Below are 27,826 nucleotides of genomic sequence, written 5' to 3'. Positions count from 1 at the left end.
TAAAACAGTCTGAATTCTGCCTGTGCTGAAAACTGTAGTCATACATTACAAGCCCAAAAGGCAACACAGCTGAGCTCACTCTGAAAAGAGTTTCTTTACAGCTTAGATTTCCAAGGTGGCAATTTGGGAATAAAAGTGCAATCAGCATTATTCATTCTTTTGTTTGCATTAGTCGCTCTGACTGGTCTACAATAGGCAGTAGAAGAGTAGCTGATAGAAAACTTCAGGTCAACCATGCTTCGTCTGATAATAGAAATTAAAGTATTTTGGAAAATGCAGTCAAACAATGATCCAGTAAAATTAGGTTGTCACTTTGTTTCAATGTGTTATGATGTGGCAGAACAAAACATCAGGGCTTAGTGTAAAAGTGAGAAAGTTAAAAGCACAGAACTAGACTGTGTACAGGAGAGATTTCAATTACTTTGAACACATTCGCAGATAATTCTTCTCTCCAAGAGGAAAGACCACATAGTCATTCAAATTCAGATTGTAAATTTGAGACCAAGAATCTTTCATTGTACTTCATTGAAATCTGCCTATTGGGTTTTCTAGTATAAGTCTGTTAGTTGATACAATTTATCAACTGTGGAACATTTTAACTGATACTTAGGGATTTTCCCACAGTACTTTGTCAGGGACCAAAGTGTTGACACGGTAGCAGTAAATTAACAGGGTCACGGTATAAACCAATGGCTTTTCACAACAAATTGCATAGCAAACACATTGTAAGGCGTGACTGTCATTTTCTGACAGAACTAAATTTCCCTGAAGGGTGTACGAAGCATATTTCCTTGAAGGTAACTAAGATTAGGTTTCTTGAAAAAGCAAGCTGCACAGTTTTTGTTGGTTTGTTTATTTGGATCTCAATGCCAAATGTGATGTGACATTGAGTTACAGTTTCCAAGATAAGTCCAAAGCAGCTTTACTTCGCAGCCTACGTTTACAGACGGTAACCACTGAGTATACCTTTGAAAATGTCCTAAAGTGATCCTCCAAGTATTTCAGAAACAGCAGAGCACAGAGGTTAGTTTGGTTCAAGATAAAACTAAATGAGAGAAAAAAAGCCCAACTATGATCTGCAGTATCGCTGTTTGTATGAGTTTTCTCACAGATCTTTGGTCATTTGGTCGAAGTGTCCAGTTACTCTTGGCATAATTTACGTCAGTCTGAAAACAGATGTTTTTGTGATTTCATTTCTTTTCCTCTAGAGTCATGAAGCCAACATCACAATTCCCACCTGCTTTTTGTTCCTCTCAGCCAGCAGTCTCCCTCCCCACATGATCTGTTTCACTCTCCATCACCCTCTCCTCCTGTGTTCGTCTCCTTCATCTTCCACTTGTGAACTCAGCCAAGGCAACAGAACACATCAATGATTTATTTATGTTAGGGAACCCATCTTCCTCTCTTATGAGTCTGTCTCACGTCTGTCTCTTCCGGTGTTTGTCTGTCTATGAAACCGTATGTGACAGTGAAGCTAAATGGGGCGTCCTCTCTCCTGTTGTGATGAGATTGAATGTGCAGGTGGCAGAGCTTACAAGCACAACGCACTTCCGCACACACACATATTCCTCCTCTGCAGTGTCGTGCTGAGATGATGGCATCTCCCTGCTCTGGGTTAACTCATATGATTGGAGTATTTGACATTATCTCTGCTGCATCTTTTTTTTTTAAGAAACTCACATTAGCAGCTAATATGTGGAGTGACATTAGTTGACAACATTTTCTGATGCTGTGAAACCTTTTAGAAGCAAACAGATGTTGGTGCTTTTAGTTCCCATTAGCTCAGAATTCTAAATGTGACATTATCAGCTCCATGCATCTCTGGTATCCAGGCTTATTTTCACAGCCGTTTAAGGAGATTTATCTTACACAGCAGCTGTTCACAACTGTCTTGCCAACTTTTGCCAACAAATAAGGGAAGCTTGGGGAGTTTGAGCTTCTGTTATTTTCCAATCGTTTCAAGCAAAAACCTTATGCTGACTTTAGCTGTAACACAGCAGTTTTGTTTGTTTTTTTTGTGAGGTTCAGAAATTGATAAACGGTAAATAAGATTAGAAATTAATGATCCAAAAAAAAACCATCAAGCACATTTTTATGAAGGATGTATGCCATCCAAATGGGTTGTTTACAACCTGGTCACCCAAAAATTAGTGAAATACTTTATTCTGTAAAATGTTCATTAAACAGATTTATGCCTTGTCTCTTCTTATGGTTTATTATTGACCTATAAAACACTGATATATATTTATTTTTAACGCTATCATCTTGTAGAACATAGAATTGCGTTATGTTGAGAAAAGCTCTCTTCCAGGCTTGATGAATCAGAAGCTGTAGTATGTGTGCTTTGGGTCATTACATTCCAACCCACCAAACAGTGATTCTTTAAAAAAGTAAATGTGAAAAAAATGCACTTCTCAAAAATCTAAAACTCGTATCTGAATTCTTATTGTTATGTTTCTTTTTAATACTTACGAATCAATTTTCAAGGGGTTGAATTAATATTTGTACTCAAAGAGCCTAAAGATTGTTAATTAAGTCAGTTGCTGCCCAATGTTTTATGATCATCAAATTAATAAAAGTTATTTACTTCCTGAACAGCAAAACCAAAAATGTTTTATCTTCATTAGTTTTCACTTTCTCGCAACCAAACTTGGATTCTGTGTACAAATAACTTTATCACATGTAGAAGTAACTTGGTCCTGCATAATGCTAGCCTGTGATAGATCCAGTAAATTAAATTATGATAAATATTCCAGTATGAGGCAAAATGTTGCCCTATGAATGCAGATCTTTCGATAGTTTAAGTCTATAATCAAGCTGTAGATAAGTAATCTATATGAAAAATAGATTTTAGGTTTCTGTTAATGTAAAGAAAAAGGAATGTTTGTGCTCCATGTTTTTAATAGATGTAATAGTGGGTGGTATTGGTTGCTTACCTCGTTTTTGTTAATTGGCTGGAAAATGATGTGATACGGTAATTTACTCTTTTTGATAGTTTTTCAAATCTGTATGTGCTAAAAAGTGAGCATTTCTTTCAGAGACACAAGCTGGATCCTCTTCCTGGTGACCTCATAAGCTAATAGTCTGAACCGTGGTCTATTCTCTTTCATAGATACAGTTAGAGTTGTTTCTGTGCTCAGGTGCTGTTATGGAACTTGGTGTCTTAGTCTGTCAAGCATCAACATCGGCCTTTCTCGTACGCCCATCTTTAAATTACTGTAGCTCCTTACGGTCAACCCTATCAGCGCTCTTCGAACCTCCTGTCAGTCTTTCTGTCACTTAGTTAGTCTCTCTGTCAGTCAGACAGGTAGCCGCCCAGGCCGTTGCACTGTGAGGGTGTTCCCCTCCAGTGCTCCTCAATTCATCCGTTTGTCTGTCAGAGAATGGAGCTGAGAAGGATTTTTGGTCGAGAAAGATAGTGAAGAGGGAAAAATTGTGCCACTGGTGTGAGCAAATTGAAGTTATTGAGAAAGAGGGAGATTGAGAGATGTCTGTTTAGAGGTAGAATACAGTGTCACACTTTCAATGTGAAACTGGAGTGTGGGGTGAGTAAAGGGAAAGAATGTCTGAAGTTTATTTTAGTGGGGGAGGGTGTTGGGGGGATAGTTTAGAGATAAAGTTAGGTGAAAAGATGGATTGTTGTTTGCCTTTTCAGCTGCTGCCAGTCAAAACATAGCAGCAGGTTGGCAGGGTGAGCTCTAATGAGGAGGCCGGTGGCTCCGGAACCGCAGAGACGGGCCTAGCGGTTCTCTTTTCCTGTTCATAAATTAGCCTATCACTCATCCCATCCTGTGTGGTGTGGTTCAGAGAGCACCAATTCAAAACAAATTTTTATTTGTCACAAATGCCTTTGTGATAAGTCGAGGCTGGAAGTGCTGTCATACATTTGGTAGTATTTATGCTAAACCAATGGTATGTCCACATATTGAAAACTGCCCAGTAAAGTTGACAAAAGATGACTTCTGTACAATGATTTATCAGTTAGAATTAATCCAAGTGGGATTTTTTTTCCATAGTCAGTTTAACAAAATAATGAAAATAAGTTTTGACCACTGCAAATTAAAAGAAAATTTAAAAGTTCCAATATTTTTGCTTATCTTTACTAATAATTTAGTCAAAAGACCCACTGACAACAGTTCCATCCAGTCCAGTGTTTGTATCCATGTTGTTTTCCTTGACAGAGTGATTCACTATCTGCTGGTAAGGTCCATTTCCTCACTCGTTTCCCATCTCCATCTTTCCCCTTCTCCACTGAATTTGACCATTTTCACCAAGTTTTTAGCCAAACTAAACACAAGCAATGATGGTAGCAGAAACAGATAATAGAGGAGAGTTCTTTACATGATGGCGCTCCCATCCCACCCTGGTGGGACATATCCTCACATTCTATAGACTATATAGTACTATTGTGACAAATACCATCAAACTAACTTTAGCAGACCAGGAAATTCATCAGAATTTTTTGCCAATACTAATTTGTCATTAATACATTTCACTTTTAATCAGCCAACACCCTATACTCCATCCAGGGAACAATAATGCCCCTGCCAGACTCCAGACTGCATTCTTTCTAACTGCGGATGAATGGAGGTTCATCCACAGTTAGAAAGCAACTCAAGATAATTCTACCATTTTTCAAGCTGCTTGATTTCTTATCAATGCTAGATGTGTATTTATGATATAGGATGCTTGAATTAAAAATGACAAACATTTCATGCCAAATTACTTTTTCTGTTTATCAGAATATCAACCTTTACCCCATGTGCCCAATTTTTGATTTAAGACTTTCACCTTGTTTCTTCAGTGTACTTTTTGCATAATGTCCCACCTGCTTTGTACTCTACTGAGGCAGCACTGTAATGTATTTTTCTTAGTAAGTGCAAGTTCACAGAGACAATCTTCTGTTTTCTAATTCACATGTTAAAGGGCAGATGCATATAGTGTCTGAGCCTGATTCTCCTGATGTTTTCCAGAGTTCATGTGTGAAAATGGCTAGACTAAAATAGCTAAACAGTTGTGTCAGTGTTATCACACTCATGCATGACCGCTCACATTGGAAAACACAAAGGTGGACATACCAGGGCTGTCACGCAGTAACAGGTATTGATCAGGCTGCTCTTTAGAGACAGCTGGATGAACTTCACATCATCAGAAGATGGAGCCTAGGAGAGTTTGCTGCTGTTTTTGAATGACTCATGTTAAGTTAGGAGATTTGGGGAACATATGGAGAAGAGAGATGTATCTATATATGTAGCTGTCTCCAAATTTCATACTTCATCTTACTCCCCTCCTGCATCAGGCCTTGAACACTCACTGCCCACAACCACTCTGTCCCTCCCTTTGTCCAAAACCAAACCAATCCTGACCACCGGGGTGACAGCACCGGTATGCTGCAGAGATCATACACTGAATGATAATTACAAGCCACTTATATCTATCATAGTTTTCACTCTCCTGTCCTTAAAAGCACAACCCAAAGCAGAAAAGTACAGCGAATAACACTATTGCAGAGAAACAATACAATTTCATTAGACCTGAGAGTGACAGCTTGACCTTCTCTTTTCTCCAGGGTCCGTCACTTATCACCATAGATACTTGGCTCTCAGCAACTCAGCCGCTGAATTAACAGTCCACCGATGTTAACTGCATTTTCACTGTCCTCCATTCACAAAGAGAAACAGCATGTTTGACATTATTTTGTCTGCCCATTTTTGTGTTAATCTAGTTTTAATTAAGTAAGAGCATTGTCATTTTTCTACCATATTTGCATTTCAGTCTTTACAAGATACTGAAAATGCCAGAAATCAGAAATGTCAAGTGATTTGTTAAAATAAATAAAAAAGTGTTTTCCCTGATGTGGAAAGGTGCATTATGCCTGTGGCATGGACCTTTGCTCCCACTGGAGAAACCCTCATCATTCTGACGTATTTGCTTCATTTGACAGTAATATTCGCATTTCTATTTGTCAGTTTTCTATGGATCCAATAAAAATATCTGACCTGAACTAGAACTTTGGCTTGACTGCTCATTGGAGCTCAGATGACTTGAAATGTATGTTATATAACGATGTGCAGCAGTTCAACTGAAAATGGAAAATGCAGTGAATCAATCTGACAGCAGCCAATGCACTCGACATGTTTGTGTGTTTGTTTGCAGGAAGACGCCAAATGTTACCTTTAAATGACAAATTTTCCAAAACCAGATCATATCAGCTGTTTAGCTCTTTTTATGAAAGCAGGATCTCTAAATCTTTATGAGCTCAGCAGTACATCTACTGAATTACTGCAGAGCGGTGTGACATTAACTGTGTCTTTTCCACTAGCTTTGGAGAGATGAGATAATAACATCTGCAACCATGGTACCAGTAGCCAAAAAGATGACAGCTGCCTGAAATTGCTCATTTCACTGATGAAAGCTTGATTAAGCTTTTTCTTTTATGTAAACTAACAAAAAGTAAATGACCAAAAAGTGACTATAACCACAGCATTTTTCATCAAAAATCTCAAATTAAGCGAAATCAGCATCTGGTATCATTTTATGTATTCAACACAGTTACATTCAAAGGCAGTCATAAAATCATCATCAACATCATAATAACATTTTAGCTTGATAGTTAATTACTTGTGAAAAATACTATGTGGATCAGTATTTCCTTTTTATTTAACCTTTATTATTTGACCATTGAAACTGAACTTGTGAGTGTCGTGGTCAAGACAGTCAGCAGCTCGAGGAGCACTTGTTACACCGCAGTACAGCCATAATCTACCAATAACAATATTCAAATAAACAGCAGAGACCGCAATAAAACTAAAGAGCATTAAGATATCAATGCGTCAGTCATTGCAGGTCAAAGAGGGGCAGTTATCATGTTGCCATAACATTTGCAGTTAGATATTACTGCCCCCAAATTGATAAGTTTCTTTGAATTTGTTTGATGAAGGCAGGTCCCTTAGATTCAGTTCTGCAGCTGATTCCAAGCAGAGAAAGCAGCATACTGACTTTTTCCTAATTCGATACGGGCTTTGGGGATAGTTAGAAGGAATAAGCCATGAGAGCGAAGACAATAACGCCCTATACGATTTTGACTGATGTACTTCAGGAGGCAGGGAAGAAGAAGACTGAGAATAGCTTTGGACATAAGAATATACCAACATTGGAGACAACAGGAGGATAAATCAGACCATCCTATTCAAGCATACAATGTACAATGAACCCTAGAGCTCCATTGTTGATGGTTTCTAACTTAAACATGTAAGCATAGCAGAGATGCATGCATGTAAACATCTCCATAATCCAGCACGGACATAAAAGTGGTGGTGACGAGTCTCTTCTTTATCTGAGAGGAAAGATGACATTTTTGTTTGTTTTTTTTCACCAGTTGCTGGAGATGAAGCACAAAAACAATGATTATAATATAATAATAATATAATTCCAAGGTATTTGTATCGGATACTAAAGCAGCCTCAAAGCTTTCAAAGCATCACAGATGAAAGGCTCACTATATTCTCAGCATAAAAGTGAAAATTAGTGTTGGAGATTTTACAATAAAGGTTGTTAATATATAAAATGAGCAGGAGTGGACCCAGGAGTGGCCTTTGCTTTAGTAAAAAGCCTTAAACAGATCAATAAACAGGACTCAGAGTGCAGTTTGTTGTCTAAGGGTTAAATAAATGTATTACTGTCATGGCTGCTGTAGTTGTACTGTGACCTTTTCTAAACCTGATTGAAAGTCTGATAAGATATTATTAGTTCATTAAACTTCTTTCTCAAAACCTTAAAAGATCAGACAACTTGTACATGGGCTCATAATTGTTCAGTTCAGCACAGTCACCATCTTTGACGGAAGAACAGAAGCAGCTTTCCAAACTAGGACGTTTCAGAGTCCAAGGAGAGATTAAAAAGATTTTTAAAGGTTATGCTATGAAGTCAGCTTCTAGATTTAAAAAGGAAGGCTCCAAATTATCTGGACCTGCAGATTTTCCTCATATCTAAAAGTTTGAGGGCTTTAGGCACCTTTGAGACTGTGCTGGGATTAAAACTAAAAGAACAATTTATCCCCGAAAGATCATCAGAGCTAATAATGAAAAAGTTCTTGTGGATAATACTGAGAGACTTGTATAAGGAACCAGAAGCCATAAAATGTTAATTAAAACAACCAAGCATTTCAGCCTTATTAGAGATTTTTTTTATGTATCTCTGCATTATTTTCTGCTAACAATTTAATAAACTTCAGAATTTAAATGGACTGTATGAGTTGCTTGAGGTTTCAATGAGGAAGGGATCAGTTTTTGCTTTTCTGATTGCAACTGTGAAATTCCTGTGCATTTACCTCGTTAGCAGTGAGTCTAAGTTTGTATTTGCTCAGGCAAAATAGTGTTCATGGAATAAATCTAATTAATCATGGATGATCCAGGGATTATTTCTGCCTTTAACTGAAAATCTTTTAAGTATGTTAGTTTTAAGTATATTGGTACTGGTATTAGTTTTGATACTAAAGTTGTGGTTTATTTGTTTATACTTATGCTGCAAATCAGAAGGAATTTCGATCCAACACTACATTTAGATTTCAGAAAATGTCCTAAATTAGTCGCATTATGTCAGATGTATTGTAATAGTTGTTCTTATTCTCATTACTTCAAAGTAATAAATTCACATTTCTTAATTAGTTGCAATTCTGATCATAATAATATTTGTAATTGTTTCTATTCTATCTTTAGAACTCGAATTTCAGACTTGTTGATTTGGTCATATTTTTTTCATTATGTTGCTAAAACCTATGAATCAGGAAGCATGATGTTTTGCTCTGAAAACTATGCAATGTTGCAAAGAAATCTTACAAAATGCTTTTTCCAGGACACAGTTTAGTATGATGAACAGCTTTTAAATCTGAGTGTGGATATTCGCTAAAACAACACCACTGAGGTTTAATCATGTAATTCATTTTTAACATATAGAACAAATAGGTTAGAACAAATCATCTTGACTTAAACTGACTGATGTCAAGCTTAGGCCATTCCCATGTTTCTAATTAGCCCCAACTCTGACATGCCAGCCCGTGGGCCGCTGGTTGGCATGAGGCAGCAGGACAGTCCAGCTGCCCTTGTGTCCTCCACTGTGCCTCGAGGGAGTTATGTGTCCACTGCTGCCTCTGTGGATGGCAAAGAATAGAAACCTGGATCAGAAGAGAAAGGCAGATCACACCCTGCATTGACTCACACACATAAAAAATGTCATGCTTAAAAGGAAACTCTCCATCAGCAATCCTATCACTGCAACTTCTCTCTGCTGATAAGCTTAATTTCCACACTTGTAGTGTTACTTTGTGCAACTTTGAACAAGCAAACTGACTGATAGAGCATCGATCCTAAGTTAGCAGCGCGCAAGTGTGACATTGGATCCTTTGAATGGTCACCAGAGACAGGCATCATTTTAATGCTCATCCACTTGAAAAGAGGATGTCAGAAAGAGCTCAAATACATTTAAGCCCCTCTCCCCCGATGAAGACAGGAATACAGCAGTACCGGCAAGCAGTTCTGCAAAACCAGCAAATGCAAGAAAATGAAAAAAAGAGGAGTGATGAGCGTGAGGGAGGCACAAATATAGATGGATATGCAGTTTGAGGAGAGGAGGGGCAGCAGACAGAGGAAGAGTGTAGGAAGAGAGAGAAAAGGGGAAAGAGGTGGAAGTGAACTGAGAGGCGGAAAGGGAGCAGTTTAATGCTGTAATTAAGTTCCTGATAGCACCCTGGGAGATGTGCTTTGGCATAGCTCCAGGACAGCTTAGTAATGCACAAAGGCTCTTCAACCCACAATCTACATCCACTCACACACGCAGACAACATTTGAACCAACAAGAATTTTATATGAGCAGGCTCTCTGTGCTCTCAAGTCAGTTCCATATCTCAGAATATGTGTCAGCCTCACCAAAAGATGCATTGACAAGAGGAGACACATAGGAGGAGCAGATTGGCATGAGAGATGGCTGTGAGAAACCATCACTTTCAGTCACTCTCACTCGCACACTGTCATGCACACAAGCCAATTGCCTTGACAAGTACACACACATATACTTTTTTTGAAAGCACAAATAGAAAGCTGTTTCAGAAAATATTCCTTTCTCTCCTTTTATTTTTAAAGCACTTATGTGATGCTTTGGTAACCTCAAACCTGCACAGTGCTTCCTGGTTTACTTGAAGTTTTCCTGTTCTTTTCTGCTTCTTTAGCTATATGGCAGGGTATATTTATCACTGAAACCTGCCATTTGTACCTCTGACCTGTATAGCAGTAAATTTGACAAGAGGGGTAATGTGGTCTCAAGTTGTATAGCCCATGAGGGCTGAAAAAATAGCATCTAATTTCCCCTTCCGTGCAGTCTTGTCAAGTTAAAGGAGCTTAGCGAGAGGAGGGAAGAGAGAAAGGATCGAGAGTAAGGGATGACGGGGAGACTTGAAGGGTGCTGGAAGAGCAGAGCAAAGATAGAGCGAGAGAAGGAACAGGCAATTACACTCAGTCCCCCTCCAACAGCCCCACCACTCGCCTCCCTCTGGCCAAACGGAGCAGCAGCACCAGCGGTAGGATTTTAACGGAGGAGAACGCGCATCAGTAGGATCTGATATTTCTCGTGGATTGGTCACCAAAGACGCGGGAGAAAAGGATAAAGTACAGCCAAGAAAGAGTTGTCATTTCAAGAAGAAGAGAAGGAAGAAGTCGTCTCGTACAGATTTCGAGGTGCTTCACGACTACTGGACGTCTAGCGCGTCGTGCATGTCATCTTTCTCTGGGTTTAAAAGTGCGTAAAATAGTACCGATTTTACGCAAGGTGACACATCGAGCTTGAAACACTCGGATCCAGTCCTGGAGGCACGATGCTGATCGGTAAGTGTTCGGCACTCTTCTCATTGCCAGTTACAGAGACAGCGCTGAGTGAGCGATCATTGGGTCAAACCTCGAAACCAGTAAGATCACCACGTGCAGGTGCTATAGCATCAATTATAAATTAGATGTAAAATTATTAAAAAGTTGCTTCACTCAATGATTGCCTATATTAAAAAAAAAACTCGTTGGCTCAGTCAATTGAGCTCGCAACCTGAATAGGCAAAAGAGTAATTTTTATTTAATTTTGCCTATTAATACTCGCACTCGCGCCAAAACGGTCACATAATCGTTGTCTTTATAACAGTATATGCAACATTTTTTTAAACTCTAAATAAATCTCCCCAAATCAAACGTGTGCACCCTGCGTGGTGCGCAGTTGCTGGCACCTCAGCCTCCTTAATTCCTCTCTCTATTGCTGGAACTTCTTTTATATAAACGATGCGCACCTCCACAGCAGCATTTTCCCCTATAATGAAAGAAAGTCCCAAAGCAATGCGATTGTTTTAAAATCGCACTGTCCAGTCCTTTCAAACGTCAGCCAAATCAGCTAAATTGACAAATAACCTATTCGTTACAAACGGACTGTGCAGGAATTATTGGAGATTTGTAAACCAGTACTGATGCTCTTGTGGCCCAGTGTCTGGAAGTGTTCAAATAATTTAGCCTTGAAATATTTGTATTTTTGCTTGCTGAAATTTAGAGTCAGCTTTTCCAATCATAAGCATTACTTTTCAGACTCCTGTAAGGTTTTAGTAAACAAGTTATTCAACTGATTTTGATAGTAGAATGGATGCGTTGTCATGCATGTTTCAAAGCAGCTATTAGATTAGTAAAGGTCATGAATATATAAAACACAACAGTAATTAAGGAGCAGTGAATTTTATATTTATTTTTTTTATTAACTGAATCTTATACCTGATTATGTGAGAGAATGTAAGTGTACTTTTCTTTTGTGTGGGCTGAGCTAATGGACCTGCTCCACTGGGCTTCTCTGCTTCACCTGACTCACTGATTTATGTGTATGGCTCAATCACCTTTTTCCGTTCTCCTGCCAAATTGCAACAACATATTAGTGTTTTTTTCTGCGTGGATAAAGCCTTTTTGTCCTTTCCTCCAGTTCAGAAACAAAAGAACATGGAAAACATGAATACATTTGAAGGTGTAAAAGCTAGGATTTTGAAGATTCAAAGAAATAATGTTGACAGTCTTGTTTTACAAATTTTGGATGTAATAGCTGTATACTCACTGGCCTTACAGAGCTCTGGATATGATGGATCTCACCATAAAGGAGATCATGTGGTGCTTTGAGATCTCGGTGCTCTTAAAATGGCTTCGGTGCACTGGCAAAAGTCTCATGCAAATGGATGCCGCATTAGCATTTCTTCAGATATTTACTTCTCCACCCAAACATCACCTCCTTATCCACACATATAGTCAAGCGCACGGGGCACTACAGCCTACGGTTTTGAGGTGTTTGACTGAAATTTTGTCTTCTTCCTATTCAAATCAACATTCTTTACCTCTTGCCCTTTTTTCAGCTCACCAAGGGCCACTCTTCTGTAAAATGGAGCCCTAAATATGCTTTCCTCTTATACTGACATTATGTTGCCTTGAAAGCTGGTTGGGTCACAGGGGAGCGCTGTTGCTGCTTTTGCTTCTTCTCCGTTCAAGCCTTTTTACTACATTGTTGCCCCGTGAGTAGTGAAGCCTTGTTCCTAGTCAATGTTGCCTGTAAAAGTGTTGAAAATGTGGTAGTGTGAGTTTGACTTTGTCTCACTTCACTCATCCATCCACAGTCCTTCAACCCCCACAACAATCCATCCAGGCAGGTGACAGGTTAGGGGCTGATTATAGGCCTGCCCTTTGGGAGTGGGTGTCATTCTTTCACTACTGGTCCCAAGCTTGATCAGGGGTAATTACCAGGGGTTAGGATGACAAGCCATGACCCCTCTGTGGATGCTGGACACACCCTGAAAGCAGAACTGGGGAGAGATTAAAAAGAGATTAAAATTGATCAAATGATTTCAGAAAGCTGGCTTGTTAGTTAATAATATTGATCATCTGTTTACAGGACTTGAGAGAAGTTTCACCTTGATTCTTTACCTTGAGATGTCCCTGCCCTCTTGGTACCACTTTTAATTCTGTAATGCTTGAGGGGTTCCCTGGCAGCATGAAGCAATAGAACATCTGTTTGAAGTAGTAGTACAGGTGGAGGGGGTGTAAATGAGGAGGTTAATGAAAAGGCAGCACTGTTGGACTGGAGGATTTGGTCCTCTTACTGCATATCTACACCATCATCAAACCTTGGGCCTCGTTAAACAAACAAGCTCTTCCTCCACTGTGTTTCACAAAAATGCCTGCATCTGTTTTTTTAAAGCAGCTGTTAACTTCTGTCTGGACTGAGTAAATGCACTTGAATGTGTGTGTGTGTGTGTGTGCGAACGCGCATCAAAGCAAAGCATGAGGCAATGAGACATAATGATGGATGGATCTCCTGGGCATCCTGTCTTTTCATTCATCCCTCATAGACCAGAGAGATGAAGGTGGCAGCTCTCCAGCTCCTTTTCAACCTATCGCTGCCTTCTCTCACAGACACTCAAATACACACATGTAGGAAAAACAAATAACCATCTCTATTAGCTCAACAAAAATCTCAACTTAAATGTCAAATCTCTAGTCAAACCTTTTTTTTCCTTTTCCATTTCTCCAGTTCTTATTAGATTGTGTAATATGTGGGGGGAAGAAAAGAAAAGGCATGACTAGCACTACCACTGACAGTTGTAATGTATTATTTCACATTTATTGTATCCCATCTAACTCTATATTTTATTGTCCCACTGGAATAAAGTTCTATTCCACTTATATACTGTTGTCGATGTCTGTATGTGGCACTTTTTCACTTTAATGTGCCAGTCTGCAATTGCCTCCAGGAATGAGTAACATTGGGTTGTGTTGCTGTTCCAAAAGTCTTTCTCTCTGCCAGTCACTATTCTTGATCTTATTTTATCTTTCCCAGTTGAGATTTGTGCTTGAGATGTGAGTTCAGCAACTGATTCTATTCATAGAAGCTATCACAATGTTACTCGTCATCAGCTTCTAATTAGTTAAAGACTACTGAGAGCAGGGACATAAAAGAGTGAATTTTCAGCATTCAAAACAGCTCAAACCTAAAAAATGTTATAGCAGTTCAACAAAAGCTACAATGTCAGCTGTTTTTTACATCATGTTAGTATTGCATCAGAGCATTGTCACCATTTTCTCAAGCATACAATGTTCGTGTTGCTCAGCAGTACCGTGTGCACTGTCATGCATAACCTGCCGCTGGTCACTGTTCAGCAGAAGAGAATGATCTGCCTGCATCACCTTAACATTGTAGCATGAGGGGGGAATGATTTTGATTTGTTCATATTACTTAAAACCACAGTCATCTTGGGCAGAACTAAATCCATGATTCAGCAACGTTGCCTCCTCAAAATATTCTTGAGACGGTGTAGATCTCTTTTTTTTGTTTTATAGATGTTTACAACCATTAAAAAAAAGAACCAAGCAGCTCTGTGTTGCTGCACAATCCATACTGTCCAAACCTTTCCATTCCAAAGATTTTGAAAACGTTGAACACTAGAAGTGGAAGTGGGTGGAAAATGCCACTTGAAATTAGCAAACACTCCACAGGCTTATACTGGTAGCTGATATACGGTGATTCAGACAGCGTCTAGCATAATCCACTTTGGCCAAAGTCTCATAAAAACTGTAGGCGATCAAGAAGTTGCATCATAGGAATGTGAAAAGGAGAATAGTTATCATTTTTCACCAGCAATTTCTTTTGAAAATATTAAACTATCTCGTGGATGCCAGCCTTTATCTCCTTACTAAAATCCATCACTGAGAGGAAATGTAGATGTAGCTGGAATTAGAAAGGAATACAGGAAATCATAAATCATAAAATCATCCATCTTAAAAAACATTCTGTCAGCTGTCAGCATCAATAAAAAAAATCCTGTTTACGTGAACCTGCAAATGCCTCTTGCATCACAAGTGAATGAACTTCATGTAATCTTTTTCAATGTATCTTTTTCTTTGTATTCATGCAAAAATTGGTGTGCTCTTTGTAGTATAAGCTGTTGGCATACAAGAGCGAGTGTTGCGTTGTGACACAAACTACACGTGTCAGCGTTTGCATGTACAGGGTTTTGTTACATGTTTTGTACAGTATGTGCACCTCTGTGGCCTCAGGCCCCCCGTGGGGAAAGTGCCTGTGTGTGAGTGACAGTTCAAGTCATTTCACTGAAGTGACAGCGTGGGTTTGATTGGCCCTCCTGCTGAAATGATGGCTTCTGGATGCTGAGAGCTGTAGGCATATGTGAGTCCCAGCGGGAGCTCTGACAAGATGAGAAATGTCCCACGCTGCTCTCTGCGCCAAAACCTCACCACTTACCGTCCTATTCCCTGGGTGCTTAGGCTAAAGACGACGGCCTTGAAGGGAAACAGCAACACATCATATCCCAGTGCTGCATGTTTATGTATTTTTCTGCATTTGCGAATTCTTCAACAGATAAAGCAGCTTTCTGCTAAGGTAGGCAACTAGTCCATTTGTTGGCCTGACCTTAATTTAAATGAGTGAGAGAACAGCTGAAGGCCTGGATCAGACTAGAAAATGAGAAAAAAGATATAAAAAGGCAAACAGATATGATTTTCAGTTATTTTTCTGTCGCAAGTGTAGCAGACTGTCCATATAACTGCGCTAACTCTCCAAGCACAAGTATCAGGCCATTGATTTTACAGTCAACTCAAGCCATCAGACCCTCATGCCCCAACCACCGATCTCCAATACCCAAGGGTCCAAAGCACGTAATAGAGTGCAGCTAGTGTGTAAATGGTTGTAAGTGTAAACAGAAGACGCAGTGATCCAGCTCTAACTGCTGCCTTTGCTCCAGCTCTTTGTTAGCCATCAGGTTGCTGACCTCCACCTGTGCATGCTACCTCATAAGTGTTTTACAGCCCACTGCTCTCCAGATTAATTACAGTGGCTGGGAATTAATATCCAATCATTCTTCTGGATGCACTCGCATGCACAAGCTCAAATTATCTGAAAGTACTAGTTTCATGAAGGGTGTATGCTTATATGAAAATCCACAAAAAAACGACTGTTAAAAACTAAAGAGCTGCCCTGGAAGAGAAATAAATAGATTCAACTTTTCTTGTCTTGTTAAAGTTTTACTTTTTTTAACAGTATTAAAAAGAAAAATGTCCATTGTAACTTCTGAATTGTGTATGTGAATGCACATCCATTTGGGTTTTAATGAATGTATTGAATTTATTTGGTTGCACTCATAAACCTAGAACTCAGCGAAGCTGCTGTACCAAAACAGCAAATGACTACACATTAATCAATTTACAAAACGTAATTACCAAAAGAAATGGTTTGCATTTTCTGTGCTCACACAAGAGATGTGATCTCCGATATTTATATCGTAAGCATTTTCTTTTACACATAAATACACAGAGACACAAACAAATTGGCTTTTTATTTACCACATAAATACACACACACAAAACTAATGGAAATATATACTGGAAGGAAAATCATGTCTGGAAAACAGTCAGAGAGATAACAATTTGTTTTTTAATCAGACAGTGATGCGTATACGTAAACAGTTTATGGATAAACATCTATAAAATGCTTAATAAAGGTGCATTGCAGAAACAAAAATACAGCGGGGGTCTTTCGAAGGGCTAACTTAATTATGAAGACAACACGTAGACTATGAAAGGCTTTTCTCATCTGTCCATCTTCACGTGTATCTGTGTGTGTTTGTGTGTTGGCTTGTATTTTGATCAGAAATTGGCTTTCTTGCTTCTTTTCATCAGTGCTGAGCCATTGTTGAGAGCTTGACTGGGAATGATCAGCTCTAATGATTTTATGAGAGTTTACATGATTAATGTTGGCACAGCAGTGTGTTTGTGAACAAACCCCTCACTCTCCTCTTCATTCCCTCCCACACCACCCTTCCTCCCCCGTTTCACAGAGGGAATATCCAGTCTCAGTGTGTGCTGATTTCTGTGGTGCTAGCTGTCGTTTGCCACATTAGTGTGTGACAATGGCTTTCTTTGAAGTGGGTTATTCTAGCACGGCTCACAGCCCAGCGCAGTGAAGATGTGCCAGCTCGCTGTGCACACTGGGCCAGCTCTGAGCACAGAGATAGACAGAAGGTGTAGACGTGAACACGCAAATGTGGGGTCAACACAATAGCTTTCACACCCACATCCTCTAAATACTTCTTATGTAAGTACTTTCATCCTAGACAAAAGCCACACACTCCTCTCCCTAAATGCACACATCCGCTTCACACAGAAACTCCACTCTCCCATTCCTTCAGCAACAACTTCTCATTCATTGATCCATCCACTTTCTGTCCATCCATCCATCCATCCATCCATCCATCCATCTATCCTCCCCAACTCTGTTTTTCTCGTCCTCCTCTGTTCCCTCTGTTGGCCCAGTCCAATATGAAAGCTTAGTTGGGCTTCGTCTCTCTCGGCTTATCTCCAAAAGCTGCCTCTTTCATTTGAGTAAATGCCTTCATTCCCACCTCCTCTATGAGGAAGCTGATAAGGGATGTCTTTTATCCGCAGCAGATAGGCTTTTTTCCCTCTAGCTCAGTGTGGGTGTTTGTGTGTATTTATATACGCCTGCACAGCCTATGCAAAATTATGTGTGAGAGATTAAATTTGTGAGTCTTGTGTGGAGGCTTTTTTACATATATTTCAGAGACTTACATGAATAGTTTTATTTATTTGTGAGAATTGCTGATAATTAGATGGTGTGAATATTCAGCACATCATGTTTTTTCTCGTTACTTATCATTCAGATGTGACATTTCTGTGATTACACATAATCACATAAGACTGTTGCAACCTTGCAGGTGCCTGTAATCGGACGTGATTAAGTAGGACAAGCTAATCATCACAGCACCCTCACATCTGTGTGCGTGCACATGGGTGCTCAAGAAGTGGCTGTCTAACGAATTGATTAGGGCTGCAGAGTGGATTTGTTGGTAGACACGGTGAGATTAGTTTTGTCTGTGGTTCATTCAGTTTAAACTGTTGCCAAGTGCTATGCTTCTGTTCATGCTCTTATACAACAAATATATTGATTGGCCTTTGATGCAGCAAATGCCACAGCCTCATTGAAGACATTTTTAGAGTGCTGAGAAATAAATCAAGGCACAAGTCTGTGCTGAAAGTGCTATGGCTCATGTTAGTTTATGATAAGTAGGCTTGCATTTCATTCTCAGTCACACCGGTCACATCTTGTAATGTACTGGGAATGTTTTTTACAGGAGCGTGAAGTGGTGCAGCAGCTGCTACTTACAGTATGTTTTTACAATGCTTTCTCTGATCTGGCTAAAAAACTCTTGACATGTAGATGTTTGGGGCCTGAGGAGCAGCCCCAAATTTCTTATACCCTCGATGGAAGCACAGCTTGTCTCCACAGATTAGCATTTTTTTTCCCACTGCCTTGCCTGTTGGGTGCTTCCACCCTGCCCTTGAACACAGGCACACTGCAGCCATTCTCTCAAGGGACATATGAGTAATATTTTTGGAGCTCTTAGAGCCAGGGCAAGAAAGACTTTACGTGGCTGCTCCCCGCAAAGCTCCAACCTTATTGACTTATAGGTGTGTTTGCTTTAGGCCAACAATTGTGTTCAGGCTGATCTTAGAGGAATGCAGAGCTCAGAGTCAATGAGAATGATGCATTAACCGCTCGGTACCTGTTAAAGCTGTTTGCTGTAGTTGAAGCCAGACACCACTTTGCAGGGATTTATCAAGCCGCTTACCAAAGAGAGGTGATTGAATTAATTTGCTTACTAATGAGGGGGGATTGTGGATTGTACACTTCCCTAGCTACACTTCCACCTGTTAAAGCCATTTTCTCATTACTGCAATCAAATCCGACGTTTGTTCTCTATTACAATCAGGCTCATTTTTGTCACCTCATCAGGCGCCTTTGTGCCTTGACCCATTTCATATGTATTGGGTTTTGTTGGCTTGTAACAATAATGGTGGCAGCTACTTTTTGCAGTGGAAATGTGGTGGTGAATCAAGTTTAAGTCTCATCATCTTGAAAAAAAGGTAGAATGGGAAACTGTTGGTCTGCATCCAGTAAAGAAAAGTGTTAAATAATCTCATACCAGGGTTATGTTTTTAAATTCCAAGCCAATTTAATCATTTGTTGAGCTGATTTTCTTTCTCATGATCCTACACAAAAAAACTCAAGTGTAATCAAGTTCAATCAAATGGCTCTATCAGCTCAGGAAAAATTATTTTATTGGAGGCAATTGTTCCCTGTTTGATGTTCATGATGTCTTGATTAGTCCTATTCTCTGGAGGGTTGTTGTCAATAAGCTCTCCTGCTGTTAAGGCCAGATTAATGGTTAATCCTCTTTGTCTCGGCAGACAGACTGAAGTGGGCTAGCTGAGGCCCAAACAGTCAAATGAGGCTGAAAGATGTAAGCCAAAGGTCCACAACACTGCAGTAAGGTCACATGGAGGCATGATTCTTTTAAATTTGGGACCAATTTACATCATGTTTTGATGAATGTAACACATTGGTAAGATCCCAGCCCACATGACACCTTATTATAGAACAGCTGGATTATTTTGAGATTCATAGAATCAAATTCACAGAATCCATCCTGCTATTTGTGGCCAAAACCAGTTTAAACTAATCAGCTTCCTATAATCGCAACTATAGCCAAGTTTAAGTGAGCTTGTCGACTGCCATGAAAAGGATTGGATATTCATTGACCGGGCCCCTGACTGACTTTAAGAGATTATTTGAAGTTTGTATGATGTATGGTAATGATGGATGGTAATTGACACATTCTATAACCAATTATCTGCTTAGTATGCTTTTAAAAAGTAGCAAACAATCAGGTCTGTCATGTAAAAGATACATTGATGTTTGCATTCAGATTTAGACCGATCGGCCATAACATTAAAAGCACTAACAGGTAAAGCCTGTCACACTGCTCATCTTTTTTCAATGCTACTATATGTTATGCTGGTATTTACATGAATGTTAACTTTGACACTTGCCACATATTCATTTTTGCCAAACTTTCCAGGATATTACTTGTCCATGCACTGACCTGCTCAAGGCTCTTCTGGCCACATCAGGAGGACTTTACAATATTAGGCAGGTAGTCACAGTGTTATTGCTGATTGGTGTACTGATGTGAAAAAAAAAAAAAAAAATTACCCTAAAAAAATCAAGCCACTACAATATGCTAGATAAAATGCTACCTACTGAAAACAAACCTTAACCGCTGATTCGGATAAGCAGGAAAGAGTTTTCTTAATTGAGTGTCCCTTGTTTTATTGATGGGAGTAGTATAATAGAAATCAAAGTTAATATTCATAGAAGTGTTATCAAGGCCTAAAAACTGGAGTTTGTTTCAGTTTGGATTTTGGTTCATTTCTAAACCCCAGACTGCTTGCAACATTTAACCTGTTTCTGTTGCTTTACACTAGAACTACAACAGCACTGTACAATTGTCTGTAATAATATTCCTTAGCTAGATTCTTCAGAACCCCCAACTCAATTAAATTGATTTAACTTAAGCAAAAACAGGGACATTCATCCTTGCGTGAATTATGGAAGTATCAGATTCATGCAGCTCCAGCAGCAGCAGTCCAAGGCTTACAACAAGCAGACTGCACAAGAAGAAGTCTGTGAAATGATTTCATATGAGGGCCTTTATCGTGAGTGGTCTATTTTATAGTATTAGCCACTCCGTGGGTGTCCATCCATCCCAAATGACCTCAGAGCTTATTTTCTGTCTTGTCTTTGGAGCTTGTTCACCATGCTCTGTGCCGATAAGTAGTAACGCTTTGACGCTTGAGGACACTTCAGCAACTTTCAATCTGGATTAATCTGTCTTTGAGATCTCCCAAGGTCTCTGTGGATGCAAAGCTGAGGGAACAAGAGAGGGTTGTTATAGAGATGGACCATTTGTAGCTGCTATCTTGAAGATATGGTTCCATTCCCACTATGCAACCAGAGGGGACAGTTCACTACATCATTCAGCCGTTTGTTATTTTGTCTGAAGCAGGAGTTGGCCGAGCAGGAGAAATGTCGGTCTCTTTCCCCAGTTGCCTGAAGGTGAAATTCATTCATCATTTTGCAGGGAGCCTGTTTGCTTTTGCATGCATTCTTCCAACTGTGTGTTCATGCAGATGTCCACATCAATATGTGTGCATGAAATGGGAAGCTTATTCGAAAGCTATGAGGTGTCACAGACTATTGTTCAGGGTGAGTGAACCAGATTGAATTCCTGAGATTAAGTTTGGTATTTCATTGGTGTTAAACTAAACAATCCCAGCATGTGTTTTCTTTTGACAACATCAGTGTCAACAGCCTCCAGTCTCTCTATTTGTCCTCCTCTCCAACCGTGTTCTTTTAGCTTTCAGCAGTTTTTCTCATCTCTATTTTGTTCCCATGCCTCTTTATTTGTTGGCTCATCTTGTACTTTACAGTATTCTGTGCAGAAGTCTTAAGCCGCCCTCATTTCTTTAAATATATTGTCAGGAAAACAGGAAGAGAGTGCAGCACTTTCTTAAAACACGTTCATGGTTAAATGGAAAGACGGTGTATAAAGCAAAAACAGAGTTTGTACAATTCTAATGACCTTGAACTTCAATATTTGTTATGAGCGCCTTTATTCTTCAACACAGCCTGAACCCTCTTAGACAAGCTTTCTGTCATTTCTTTAAGGAGTCTTCAGGAATAGTTCTCCAGGCTTCTTGAAGGACATCCCAAAGCTCTTCTTTGGATGTCGGCTGCCTTTTGTTCCATTCTCTGTCAGATGATCCCACACTGCTTCAGTAATGTTGAGGTCCGGGCTCTGGGGAGGATTCATCACTGCATAAAACCTGTTGCTGCTGATTTTCAGTCCAAGTCAGGTGCATGAAAACTGAAGCTGCAGTTCATACCAAGTTAGTGTTCAGCTTCACCTTCCAGTCTGGGTGTTTATAGGTGCTGTGTTGCCATAAGTGATAAGATATCCATTTGCAAGTCCCAATGCTCCCCAGTGAATCCCAGTGACCCATGCTTCTGCTGTTTCTGCACCAGTTCTTTAAAGCCAAGGGAAAGGTTACAGAAAATGCCATTCAGCTGATGTGCAGCTTCAGTCTTATAGAATTTACAACTGGAGCCATCGCATTATCTCCAACAACTTTTTATGCAGCTTCAAGTGAAAATCTTACGCCTTTACTCCTTGTTACAGGATCAAAATTAAAACCATGAAATGCCCAGCTTTGCCGTCTACCCGAGTGTAACAAATTTGCAGTTTCCTCTGAATCTTACCCCCGTCATCTCCAGCACTGTCCCTTTGAGCCTTTCTTCCCCCCTCTTTCCCTTCCCTTGTCACCACTTTTCTCAGACACCGTGGGTGCTCATCACAGAGGTCACGCACCTGTCACCTGCTGTAAACAGGAAATGAATAATTCAAGACTTTGTGCTGGTTGACTGCAACAACTGATGCTCTCTCCGTGACGAGCAAAGATTTAGCTAAAGGATGCACGTTATAGCTGGAGTCACACTAATGAGAAAAGCTCTCTGGAGAGTCTGAGACTCAGAACCAGACTGCATGTCCTTGACCTCTGTAGGTGATAAAGTTGGTTTGAAATGGCAGTCTGTAGTGCTATGAGATACTTTTGCATGATACACTGGTTTCCATTTTTCTATTTGCAGAATAATTCTGACATAAAGAAATGCTGCTGTCATGCTTAACAAGGCAAAAAAACAGAGCACCTCTCCCAGCTTTTGGTAGTATTTCCTTCCATCTTTTGTATCCCATACTCTCCTCACCAAGGTGTCAGCCTACAGAAGGAGCTGAGCTGTATAAAAATTCAGCAATTTTTAAGAGAAATGCTAAAGTAGAAAGTTGAGATGAATCATTTTTGGGCTGCTGGGTAGTTGAAATGATTGGTTTTCACTTCCCATCACCACACCAACAGATGTTAAAATACATTCACTATTGTAACAATGGCCACACGCTCACCTGCTAACAACACACAAACAACTCCCACCTTTAAATCTCCTCTTCCTAAACTCCTCTTGCTCATTTCATCTAGTGATGATTCCAGCAGTAACTCTGGAATCCTGTTATGGCTTTGCTTTACCAAGCACCTGCATGGCTTCTGATAAGACTCCATAACTGCTCAGTTCCATGTGCATAACGCTACCACTAGTGGCCACACTGATTGTATTTCAACCACATTGTTCTGTCATGTTGGAGTGGGTTTGGAAGCTCAAGGAAGTAAGTGGCTGCGGTAATGGAGTCGGGCGTTAACTCTTTTGCTGTGCAAAAGTTTTCCTATTTAAGAGTATGCCAGCTGCCTGGATCAAGTGTACTGCCTGCAATACAGTGCCTCATAAGAAGCATCCCTTTGTGCAGCTCTCCCATCTTTGTAATTAAGCATGAAGGATGAGAGGAGACATCTGCATGCCAGCACTTTGAGGAGAGGAAGAAGGAGACAACAAAGGGCAGAGCAGCTTCTGACAAAAGGCTTTCCAATTTGCAGCTTGCAGCTGTTTTTATCTTCAGAGAGCTTGTCAAATGGTCTGTCCTCTCTAAGCATAGAAGTGGCTCACAATCCAGTCACTGATTCCTCAGATGCTGATGGTTGGAGGCTGAAGTTTTGCCCATGATGACACTCCTCCTCCTATGTAAGGATTTGTGGACTATGCCTGAATTCTATCTTCCAATAACAAATCATTAGGCAATCAGCGAGTCAGTGAGATGATGTTTTCTTTTTCAGGATGACGCATCATGTATTGTTCTGCACTTCTGCATAGTTGTGTACACTCCATGCATGCGACTACAGTAAAGAATATTTATCTGTGTGATTGTGACTCTGTACAAATACTGAGCAGTTTGTCCCTTTTGTTTGCCTTTTTCCTGGCATTTTCACACCAATGTGTCACCTTTGTTTAGCTGCATATGCTGCACAGGATTGGAAATCAAATGAGTCTAATGGAGCCACAAGGCAAGGCTTTGCGACCTGTAAATTAAGTCCCACAGATGTGCTTCTGTAGATTAATCTTTCTGCTCATGAGCAATTATTCTGGCAGTGATGCTGAGGCATGAGGCTAATTTGAAACAATTACAGCTCAGGTTCAGCAAAATTAGCTAGTTCAATTCCCAAGGCTGCTGCTGTTTGAGAGTGAGGACATTTTAAAAAGTAACTGGGGTGTAATTTTGTTTTAACATCAGCACATCCTTCAACAAACTTGTCACTTGAGTATGGGTGCATTCCTGCTAAAATCATTACATATATAGATATTAGTTAAGCTTTTGTATGCATATGTTGCAAATTTAAATTTTATTTGAGCTTATTTGCATTTCCTTGTGTTACTCTGTATACATATATAAAGTAAGCAAACGCATGCATGGGCACTGTGCTCAACCTCGCAGCTGATGCCGCATTTGTTCATATGCTGCAACCCTTGTGTAACTTAATTTCTTTTTCTCAAATAACATAAGAGCTGCCCTCCATATCCCTGCTTTGTGGCAGTGTTAAAGAAGAAAAAATTGCCCTACAGCTAAGACTTAAAAGGAGCAGGAAAGTTTTGTCTTTTATAGGCAGTACATATTTTCATTAGGAGTTTTAATTGGCTGTGGACACATGCCTGAAAGCAGAATTGAAATTGGGTGTATTATAGGAAATGTCTAAAACAAAGAACCTGGAGAGAGGGAATGAGTAAAAAATAAATGGATGAAATGGATTTAGATGATCAGCCAGGCATTTGATGGCAAAAACAGTCTACTACAGACGGCAATTTACGTAGTCATTGCAATACGATTTGTTTTGTTCATGATCGTTTGCATAACGATGAATGTTATAATGTCTGTACAATTCTCTCTATAAGCAGTTTACTGTTGTCATTTTTATAAATAAAGGGACATTCTTGCCTGCGATACAAACAAATCTCACACTATTCACAGCTGCAAATGCATCATTAACTGTAAGGGCCTTTTTCCTCTGCGTGTATTGTATTGTGTTGCAATGCTCAGCTTGGGAAAGGAGAATTCAGGAGAGGATAGTTCCACTGTGTTTAACTTCATTTCCATTCCTTAACAGCCTCATAACCACTTTTGTCTCTGCATCTCAGTGTCTGAGTGAATGATTTTATCCTTCGCTCCTTTCATATCATCAGCTGAGGATTTAAGATTAGAAAGCAACCTCCGTCTTGTGCTTATTTTCTCCTGTACCTCTCACCCTCCTCTTTCGAAGATCCAACCAGCCCGGCTCACCTACCATATCTAATCAGTTTATAATGAGTTGTCACAGTTGACATGATGGCTGCGTGATGCTTGGTTGACCAGCCTGATATTTATTCATGTAAAAAACGATGTTGTACTTAGTGCCACTTACACAAATGACTCAATTTGGTGTGGAAATGAACCTCATCTGAGTTCCTGTCAATCCTGCCACACTTCAAGAATTTCTATACGTATGTGAATGGCACAACTTTGAATTAGTTTCCACAGTCGTTTTTTATCAGTCGTTTTTATTTTTCACACAATATTGCTGTATATAGCAATGCTAGTTATGCTAATGACTCTGCACATTGACTTGTGAGTGGATGTTTAATTAGCTTTTCATCCTCTCAGTATTGTGTGATTAAAGTTCCTTTGTAAACCAAAGGAAAAAGGTGAAAGATTTATTTCAACGCTTTAAAGAAGAAAAAAGAGAAAGAGACCTTCTTCTGATTTTGCAGTCTTCCCCAGTTTATCATCATATTGAAGTTTTGTGTGCAGCCGCTGCTGTAGAGCAATGAGTGGCCAACGGCACCGTGTGTATGGATTAATGTGTTTGATACTTCCCTTCTCTGCCTTCTTTTTCCTGTGTAGCATCAGGAATCAGTAGCATCTCTGCTGCCTGCCTGTAGCCAGCTGCCTGGTAGGGCTTCACAGTGGGGAAGCTGAGCAATTTGTTTCTGGATGGCTCCAGGCTTATCGTCTCTGCTTGACAGATGGGCCTCGCCTCTGCTCAGGTTGAGATCGGTAGCACTGTGCTGCTCACTGCTTGCCTGACAGAACTCATTATAGACACACCACAGGAAGAAGAAGCATCTCCACGAGGTCCTGTTACGGAGCCCCTACTACTCACTGCTGTGCCACAAAAATTGTAGAACCAAACATGATGCTAAAAGCTTTGCTGTAGTTTAGGGTAAAATACAGAATTTAAGATTTATTGGTTCAAACCTGCTACGAACCAGCATGCTTATGATGTTTCTTATCTTCTCATGTCAAAAAAGGGGCTTTAAATACTGTGATGCAACACTATAACAGTAAGAAAATAATTAAACCACAGATGATTAAGATAAGTTTAGGCTAATTTTGTCCACAATTACTCAGGCCAGTGATACATGCTAAAACATTGTGCCTTTGGCTGATGAGGCAATGTCATTGCTGATGCCAGAGGCTGGATGTTGAGCCAGTTTAAACCTCAATGTCAGGTCATAATTTATATATATAGACCATCAATTATCCTGTTCTCTTGTCCTAACTGTGATGGAGCGACCTGGGGATATCTCCTGATAATTATTCTGCATATTTATCTCTGTTCATGCATATTTGCAGTTCTGTTCTGTTGAATATGAAGCACAAAAACAAATCCACTGATGTAACTCTCAGCAGGACAGTATATTGAGTACAGGTGAGGTTCTGAGGCCGAAGGAGAGGTTCACAGATTCAGCATCTTAATAATGCCACTGAAGTTTAATATATAACTAAGTCATGAAGTCATCTCCATTCCTGAGTGCTCCACTTTCAGTTGGGGTCAAACTGTGCTTAGCCTTGCATATAATAAGGCCACATGGAGCAGCCTGGCACCTTCTGCAAATCAGGGAAAAGATGAAGAAAGCAGGGCAAAACTACATATGAGAGATTTTTTTATAAAGAAGATTAACTTAAAATAGTGTCACGGAAAGAAAGTGGCCGTGCTGAGATTAAACATAATCCTCTGAAAAATTCTTCATAGGCTTATTAGACATCAACTAAAGTATGTCCGCTTGAAATATCCTCGTAGATGTAGACTTTTGGATCTCTGTTTAGCTTCAAACATGTCATATGGACACCCAGAGAAGAGGAAAAGAACCTTGTTTGTGTTCTAATAGGGAACAAACACCAAGGAAAGGAAAGTGGACACTCCAGTGTATTCAAATATTTATTGCACATATTTATAGCATATTCTATATCTGCCTGCTGTGGACACTTTGAAATGCAAACTGTCATGGGCAGCACACACAGATATCAACTTACACACTTCAGTACACAATACAGTGTGTCACGGCAGGCTGCGTGACCCAGAAAAAAGAGCAAATGTGTGATTCAAATAAACAGCTTTAAAAGGCTTGAAGTAAGGAGAGGAAATGAGAGATGAAAGACTCTGGATGCCAGTATGAATAGTTCACATTTCTGTTCTGAATGAGAAAAATGGCTTGCCGTTACAAAAATCTCCAAAAGGTCAAATTAAATGCAAAAGCGGCTTGAACCATCCATTCATTTGGCCACTTTACAAGAATGAAACTTATATTTTGAATAATTCTTTATGTATTATGATTAGATTATTATTATTTCCAATTTAACAAAGGGGTAATTAAAGTTCCCTCATGACTACTGCGCTGTTTAATGTGATTAGCCCCATCACATATTATGCTGAACTCAGGTCTGCAGATTGACATTGTGATTTAAGAAGAAGGTGGAGAAAAGCGAGGAAAGAATGGCTGTGGGTGGAGAAGGATAAAAAACGTTAGTCTATAATTAAAACAGATCGTGGTTAATGTTCTCTGTCCATGCTGTAACAGTTCCCACAGTGGCCCTTAGACCACCTGCTGCTGAAGCGGAAGCTAATTGGCTGTAAAGACTTTTCTCTCTCTG

The 27,826-nt window shown here is 39.8% G+C and overlaps 1 protein-coding gene across 2 annotated transcripts in view; it reads left to right on the top strand.

Moving 5' to 3' along the window:
* The window catches only part of znf385c (zinc finger protein 385C), a 121,724-nt gene that overhangs the window by 63,645 nt on the left and 30,253 nt on the right, over positions 1–27,826 (top strand). The window contains exon 1 of one of the 2 annotated variants that reach the window (XM_072369360.1): positions 10,505–10,874. The exons of the other annotated variant lie outside the window; for it this stretch is intronic. Within the exon in view, the coding sequence (XP_072225461.1) occupies positions 10,865–10,874 (10 nt within the window). The 5' untranslated portion in view covers positions 10,505–10,864. Of the gene's footprint in view, positions 1–10,504; positions 10,875–27,826 lie in introns of those variants that run through there. 2 annotated transcript variants of the gene reach the window in all.

This window comes from Leuresthes tenuis, unplaced genomic scaffold, assembly GCF_036924035.1.
Source record: "Leuresthes tenuis unplaced genomic scaffold, fLeuTen1.0.hap1 SCAF_17, whole genome shotgun sequence".
Taxonomy (NCBI): domain Eukaryota; kingdom Metazoa; phylum Chordata; class Actinopteri; order Atheriniformes; family Atherinopsidae; genus Leuresthes; species Leuresthes tenuis.
This window is presented reverse-complemented; position numbering and strand designations above follow the sequence as displayed.